At 31.1% G+C, this 8,391-nt stretch overlaps 1 protein-coding gene across 21 annotated transcripts; it reads right to left on the reverse strand.

The window, feature by feature from the left end:
• Nucleotides 1–1,157: 1,157 nt before the first annotated feature.
• LOC108195765 (uncharacterized) lies at nt 1,158–6,814 on the reverse strand. Of its 21 annotated transcripts, XR_010285787.1 has the most exons (11): nt 6,620–6,814; nt 6,416–6,492; nt 6,258–6,327; nt 5,963–6,074; nt 5,843–5,878; nt 5,635–5,691; nt 5,417–5,535; nt 3,987–4,051; nt 3,736–3,795; nt 1,823–2,080; nt 1,158–1,701 (listed from the first exon to the last, which is right to left on the reverse strand). XR_010285787.1 is itself a non-coding variant. In XM_064081876.1 (10 exons), coding segments are annotated over exons 5-10 (414 nt in total). In that variant the 5' UTR covers nt 5,845–5,868; nt 5,963–6,067; nt 6,258–6,327; nt 6,416–6,492; nt 6,620–6,814; the 3' UTR covers nt 1,158–1,969. The 21 variants fall into 21 exon arrangements, 6 of the variants coding, with proteins under 6 accessions (XP_063937946.1, XP_063937942.1, XP_063937945.1 ...); XM_064081876.1 differs by having other exon boundaries at nt 1,158–2,080; nt 5,843–5,868; nt 5,963–6,067; XM_064081872.1 differs by having other exon boundaries at nt 1,158–2,080; nt 5,963–6,067.
• Nucleotides 6,815–8,391: the final 1,577 nt, after the last annotated feature.

The raw sequence follows: 8,391 nt of genomic DNA on the forward strand, positions 1-8,391 counted from the left end.
ATTTAATTCATAATTTATTATTTATAAGTTAAATTTTAAAATTATTTTAGTATTTTAGTATAATTGGAACATCTATTTATAAGTGTTTTTAGTATTAATATATGTTATTAATAGTAGTTTCATTTTTTTAACTAATTATATTTAAGAGGATAATGATAAAGTTTTTGAGTGTTTTTAGTATTTGAAATTATTTAATAAAAGAAGAGTAATAGAGCTACATATGTTGTAGACTTTTAGTTGTATAAGGAGAGTACTAAACCAAAAAGAATATGACCAAACCAAAAATTTGTACGACTACAAATTATACCCATGTTGGCTTATTATAGTATAGTATAGTATAGATTTTCCATTTATTCATTAATTAATTTTTAAATTTTTATTATTTATATTTGTATTTCATATTTGAGTTTTTAACTTATTTCTGTCATGTATAAATAATTATAGGTATGTATGTATTGTAATATTGTATAATAAATCTTTCAAATATTCAAATAAAAATGAAACTACTCGTAATAAAAAATCAAATAAGAATAAAATACATGAAGTCTGTGAAAGTCAAATTAACAGATATGAATATTCAAAACTTAATAATTCATAGGCAAATTTTCATAAACAGGATGGTATTAACCACTGGTAATTTCCAATCTTCAAACTCTATGTTTCCGGTATTGTTCACATCCATTTCTCCCCGTTTCAAACAAAAAATCCTATGAATACCAAAATATTGAGAGAACAATAACATCGTGTGAATTAGTCTATGCTTGACTAACCAAGCAGACCCACATCCAAATTCAATTATCCCCATCATTGGATCCTAATTGTCAAATTTATTAAATGATTTATATGATAAGTTCTTTTATAATTCTCGTTTTTTATGTTGACTTGTATTTATTATTTAGTTTAGATTTTTTCGAAAAATGGAGGTTTATGTTAACAAAACATGATAAAATTAATATTTTTTAACTGAATTATATGTAGTAATTTTTTTGAATTTATATATTACAACTTTATTTTATAATTCTTGATTCTCAATTATCGAATGTATCAATTTTACATTTTAACTGTATTAACTTTTGCCTGCTTAAATAGAAAAGATGTTTATAGTGTTATAAAACTTGACAATTTAATATTTTCTCAACTTAATTATGATCAAGATAGAAAAGTCAGAATATACTCTTTTTGATAAATTATCAATAAAGCTAGAGACACACATAATCTGAGTACTTTGAACACATAGATCATAATTTTCAAACCAAAAGGGAATCTAAAACCTCAGCATTGTTTCCAGCTATAGGCCGAGTTTTACCTTCAGCTATTTGTGCATGAACTTCATTCATCAAACTCCCCAGCTCACCTTTCTTTTCTTTTATTCACAACAATATGAGTCTGGTCGGAGATCTTCTACCCAAGTGTATCTAAATTGGCTTGTTTGACATGTACACCCGATAAATATTTCCAACAGTGATACTATCAACCCAGAGCAATGTTTGTGCCAAAATTAAATGCCAGCAATCTTAACAATAACTTGTGATGCAGTACATGGAAAAAAAGTATCCTGAGCAAACATGTCTTGGTCTGCTCCTTTACAATCAAGTGACAACCGTCCATAATCAAACTTTCTATGCTTCACCTTGGCATCCAACGCATTTTTAAAATCTAAACATGACAACTCCACATTCTCTGCAAAGACCGGTAGCCCTCCTATATTCATGTAACCTTCCCATGTGTTGATGATCGGTTTTTCTTCATCATCAAACACTAAAAAAAGAACTTGTTGATAAAAAGGGAATGACCATGACACTAAAAAAGAACATGAACTTACTCAGAGACAGCCTGGAATCAATCTCTTGATTAATTTTGGTACACCGCAGAACATGAACATTCTCCTATTGTTCTCTCCTATACTCTCTATTTGTCGATGCCGGTAACTGGAATGGAGTTCCCTTGCTGGAGTTTCATACAATTCTGTTCATAAGCCTGAATGTTGAAATATGCAGGCCGGGACTTGAAAGATCAACACCATGTAGCCGTCTCTGTGATGACATAAGATATCCATGAGTGCCACCAAGTTTAGCCGTGCCTGTGTAGACAGGTTCATTAGTGGACTCACGTGAACAGACTCAAAAACATTTTCAAATACATTGCATTTCCTGGTGAAAGTGGGTTATGGCCCCGCTCGATTGGTAATACAGCATGAAAAGATTTCCAAAGTTATACAAAATTTTCTTCTACGAACATGAGTTTACATAAAGCATCAATGTAACTGATTGGCACGCATAAAAAAAAAGTTTTCCCGGATATCTTAAAGCCGCTTTAATTTAACAAAATTTGTTTACATAAATAAAAATGTTACTATAGATTTAAGAGATGTAGCAGGATCTTGAATAATAGAGTGTTTCTGCTTAGTGAGTGTTGATAAGATCATTAGCCTGGGACAATTCAAGATAATTCACCACTTTAAAAGCCAGTAAACATAGGGATGGAAGGACATTGTAGGTTCACATAGAAAATGGCCTGTAAGAGCAAGAATACACATACCAATGTTGAAGGATATTATAAATAAACATTTTCGAGTTTAACATTGTTTGTCTAATAAGCAGATAGAGTTGCATAACTATATTGAAAGAGACTCAAATATGTGAGTTTGGATAGTTAAACATAGAATATACGTGCATAGTAATGTATTACTTGTAACATGTAATGAACAGAAGGTGAAGTCTAATGCTGGGTATGAAAACTAAGCAGTACACAAAGAGATTTCTAATCCACCGTGCCTTACTATCTGATTACAAAATGACTGAAACTTCAATAAGAAAATCAATATTGCAATACACCCCTCAAGTAGAAAACTGAATTATGTTAGAGATTCAATGGAAAAAGTGAAGTTTTATAATATTCCTAATTTCTAAATTTCTAAATTTTTATCCCTAGTAACCTAAGCCTCTTAAAGGCATGCAAATGGTAGTGCCAGGCTATGCATCTAAATGCTTCAACACCGCAGCTACTTGTAAATATCTTTCCGGCCCTTAGCCGACTAACCTTCAGGCAATCATGTTGGACCGAAAGACAAATGCAATAATGTATAAATAAATACACAAAAGCCTAAATTTGATAACATGAGCCAGATCAGATCATCGGAAGGAGACTTAATTTTTTAATCATACGTGATGAATGAGCTGAATTTTGGAAATCACGGCTAATAAAAATAGCATTCACACCTGTAATTTTATAAAAATTATGGTACTGAGAGTAATCACAGATAATTTTGAGTAACCTAACAAACCAATATTCTCTGCAGGGAGGTGTACACCAAAAATCCAATACTTATATATGTCCATTGATCTTATTGATAAGTCTCTTGACAGATGTAATAATAGAACACCCATCACTTGAGTTTAAGCCTGGTAATCAAATATCAGGACATCGGCTGATTATCCGTTATGTAGCTTTAAGATTATTAGGAAATTTATGTAAAGTTTTTATAGTATAAATATTCAAAGTGCATAACGATTCATCAATATATTCTTAATCTACTATCTGATAGTATATTGCGAGGTACAGCAAGAAACATGACTGAGAGAAACTATATTTCAAATTCTGTAACAATAAAACTAAACAAATGTAATCAAGATAGGCTGCCATTTAAAAAAAAGATAGGCTACTAATTGAGATTGTGACAACCAATATATAGAGCCTGATAGTGATAGTCTAAACAGAGGGTGTTTGGGTCCTGACCTGTATCTGTAAGCTCCAAAACATATCATGTTGGCGTAAAATTTTGCGCACTTTTATGATCTGTAAATATAAGCACCATGTTCAAAATTCAAAGCAATAACATGTTCTTTTCATTTAACAGAAACACTAAAGACAATCAAGCACTGCAAGCAAGTTGTTTAATAGGAAAAATGTCTTAATATAAACTAATAATGCATTTGTCTACGACATAAGTAACGAAGGAGAAATAACAAATAATCTGACAAATTTACACTGTTTAGCTGCGTATATAATGGTCCGTGGGTCGCGTGCATTGTGTGAGATTTCATGGAAGTACCTTAAATGAGAAACAAACAGTCCTCAATCATTTGTCGGTTTCAAAAAAATAATTAAGAATATTAAAAACACAGATATCAGCTTTGGTATATTTCAAAGCAAAAGTTCATTTTGAGACTACCTCCCTCAAGTCTGAAAAATCAGTACAACTGCTATTCAATCCAAAAAAAATAACCGATAACATGAGCAAAAAAATACAACTATACTTTACAAACCAATTAGGCTGGTGAATGCTTTGTGAAGCCCATGCTTTATGAAAAAAAATACTAGAAGGCAACAGTTTGATTCAACAAACACCGAAATGAAACAAAATTGAGTATAAATAGGCAAATAACAATGATAGCACGATTAAATTATTAAGAACACAATATATAAACATGAACCAGTTTCATATAACATACATAACAGAGCAAAAAATTCAAAATTATTGAATGAAGGACGTGCAAACCTGGTAATGGAAAATATGAGAAATTATAGTTGTTAAATCGATCTCAAATTTTGAATTGCTAGCATTTCCTTCAGAAGAAAAAAGAAAAATGTATACTTGCCATGATTTCCGCCAGCAGTTATGTTAATGGAAGGAGCAGATATGATATTGGAGAAGTTACAAACTAATATGTTATAACTTACTTGAGATGTAAAGTTCTTGCCCACTGTTTATATATAATCCAAAATAAATAAACAGTGTTGATCAGAACTTGCATTCATGACTCTAAACTATCATAGTTTAAGACTCATGTGATGCCACCTTAATTAAACCACTACACTATCAAGAAAACAAATATCTGCATCCTAACAATGAAGGAAGTCAAAATGCAATCAAAAAATAAAAAGCCTATGATCTCTTGCACAGTTAAACTTCTTAAGATAATGTAGAAACCTTTCACACAGCAAACAATCATAAGAGACAACATATTAAGATTAAAATAAAATATTATATCGAACCTGCGACATGCCTATTTGTTTATAGTTTGGTTGAATCCTAGCATAAGGATGTGGTTTATAAATAGGTACAATTAAATAGTGATTGTACCTGAACCTTGGGTGGAGTGGGAGGCTGTTTTTAGGTGTTCCATGTCTAGTGGTGGGAATTTTAAAACTAATGCCAGTAGGATCGGAAGGTTAATTTAGCTGACACATGTCAACAAAAACAAAGTGTATTACAATAAATATACCAGTAATATATAATATACCTGAAATTTAGATTAGCAAAATAATGAAATAATTTATAAAAATCAAGAAACTAAATTTGTATGTTTGATAAAAATACATGATAGAATTAAACTGCTTAGTTGGCAGAACCTAGAGAAAAAAGTAAAAAACAGTAAAATTGTAAATAAATAACTTGCAATCAAACATTATTGACCTGTGAGTTCTACGCCACTTAGCATTGATTCGAATGGTGTAACAGAACTTTGATAAGAAGTAATTGGACCTGAGGAAACTACACATGACTCGCCTAAAGAATACTTTTGGGCCGAAAAACTATATGAAAAAGCAAGTAATATTAATAATAGAATTAAGTTAGTCAAAAATATAACTTACATGGAATAACTAACCATTTTATTCAATCAAAAAACTAACCATTTTATGATGAAGAATGTAGAAAAGGATCCAGAGCCCAGAATTACTCCTTGCAACCTATTTCACATTATAAGTAGTCATAGATTAATGAAAATCACGAATCTTACGTGATCACTGGAGAGAAGAGATACAGATATGTTGATTGTAATCAGCCCATCAATCAAATACACGATGTGTAATTGTCGATTATGAAAGCACAACTACTAACATGCTTGGTCTATGTCGCTGAAATAACTGAAAAGAACTGGATCAACTAATATTTAAAATCACTCTGAGGATATTTTTGGAAGATGAATATAACATCAAAATTAAGGAAAAGTTTATGTACCGGATATAACTGAAGATTTGTATCACTAACATCAAGGAAACCAGCATCCAACTTAATAGCGTTACGAACCTGATCCGTTCATTCGCAGATAGAATCCGAGAATTTCTGAAAACTGAAACCCAATACTTTAGTCGAACAAATACACAAAAATATACAGTAGAACTAATTCCGCAAAGAACATGTTTCATCTCTTGGTCAATGGTCATCACGGACTGTCTGATGATCCCAAAAGCGGAAAACAAAAACATTGAAACTATTCATAAGAATTACGAAGAATATGATATTTAGATTGTACCTGATTTTGGATTTCCATCGACCTGTTTGAAAATATACCCCAATTTGAAATAAATCCCCAATTTGAAACCCTAGAATGACATAATGGATAAACAATCAATCAAATAAAAGACAAAGGCATATATATGGAGAAATGTGTGTGTAATTGTATGATTGTACCTTGGGCGATGACTCCAGCCCTCTTAATTTTTGATTCCTCAATATCTCCGCCTAGCGCCACCCTCTTTTACTAATTTCTGTGTATTTTATATACATGGATTACAACGCGAATGACATAAGAAAAAATTAGCACAAATCAGAATTATGATACTGAATCGAAGCAAACAGGATTTGGTTGAAGAACAATCGAAGTAAATAACTGACCAGTTTAAGATAAGGTTATTCAAATCATGGAGGCTAAATTGCAGGGAGTGATAGGAGGAAGTTGTTTACAACCGTTAAGACCCGATTGTATATTAACAAATAGAAAGAGAAATGCTGTTGTAGGAGGTTAACTGCCGGGTCGGATCATAAAAAGATCCATATGCTGAATGGGCATTAGCAGGAATTTAGAATATATTGATATTGATTGATATTGATTGATGAAGAAATATATTATATAAGTGAAAAATTGGTTTGAACTTATAAATTATTTTGTCTTTAGATAACTTAACTTATAAATTGGTATAATTTGATAAATTTGAAATATAAAATTGCTTTATTTTATTAAAAAATAAATTACAATAATAAAAGATTTTTACTATTTAAATTACAATAATACAAACCTTTTTGTTATTTAAATTTATTTTAATTAACTTTACGAGAAAAAGAGTTTTATGAGTAGAACATATTGACTTAAGACAGAATGTCAACTTTAATTTAATGATGATATCTTAAGATAAAAATTCTTGTGTTTTGTGGGAGGTAGTGCATCAAGCGCTATACATACATTTTGTGAGAGATAGTTCATGATGATAACAATTTTGGACAATTTAATACAAACATAATTGGATTAAGAAGTGTATGAGGAGGGGTAGAAGAAGGTGCGGTGGGAAAAAAGCTACAATAACTGTGTTAGGTCCAGATACGATTGTAGAAGGGGGGGGGGGGTTGAATACAATCGATACCAAATAATCGCGGAAGTGAATCTGATTGGAATATGACTTGATAATTAGATTATAATTAATTAATATAACAATGTTTTAAGTCGTTATATAATTAATATGGTTCAGTTTTAATGTCCACTAAAGTTCGTAGAATAAATTCGACAGGGTATATTCTAGATTTAGTGATTAAAACAACCAGGTTATCAAAGCACTGAAAACTGTGGATATAACGATCAAGCAAGTTACGAACAACTTGAAAGCTTTACAAATGCTTTGAATATCAAAGTGATGAACACTTTCAAATGAAGAAACTAAGCCATATATATAGGCAAAGCTTTGTACTTGAAAGAAAATCACTAGACAAGACAATTACAAGCTTGGAAAGACAAATACAAAGAAGGTATGACAATCTAGGCTTGGGCAAGACAATACAAGGCAAGTTAAGACAATTTTGGATTGTCTACCGTGCTTTAAACTCGCCAGAAAGACAATTTGAGGGAAGGTATGACAATTCTAGGGAAGGTGTGACAATTCCAGGGAAGGTATGACAATTCATCCAATGGCAAGACAATCTGTCACAAGGTAAGACAAACGGATTGTCTACTAAGCCTTTGCACATGGCAGAAAGACAAAGTGAGTTTGTCTTGATCACACATGAAGCACACGGCAAGACAATGTAGATTGTCTTGCTGCCACCAACCCATTTCGCCAAGACAATTCAAATGAATTGTCTTGCACTTCTCCTTCCTTCCATGAAGCAAGTTCAGTAAGACAATCTTGAATTGTCTTGCTGAGCTTGATTTGGTGATAATGAATGTAATATTGTAGTATATATAAAATAGAAAATTATTCACTTAATTAAGTTAATCATATAAATTCATAAATTAAATTAATTCGAGAGTGAATTAATTTAATAAATAAATTACATAATTAATATAATTATTTGAGAAGTGAAATAATAGTCTATTAAATATTTAATCACCCAATCTTCAGTAGAACTGCTTCCTGTCTTCTTTAAACTTTAATAACTTCTTCTTGATTTGTCGAACG

The sequence above is a fragment of the Daucus carota genome, chromosome 7 (assembly GCF_001625215.2).
Source record: "Daucus carota subsp. sativus chromosome 7, DH1 v3.0, whole genome shotgun sequence".
In the NCBI taxonomy this organism is placed as follows: domain Eukaryota; kingdom Viridiplantae; phylum Streptophyta; class Magnoliopsida; order Apiales; family Apiaceae; genus Daucus; species Daucus carota.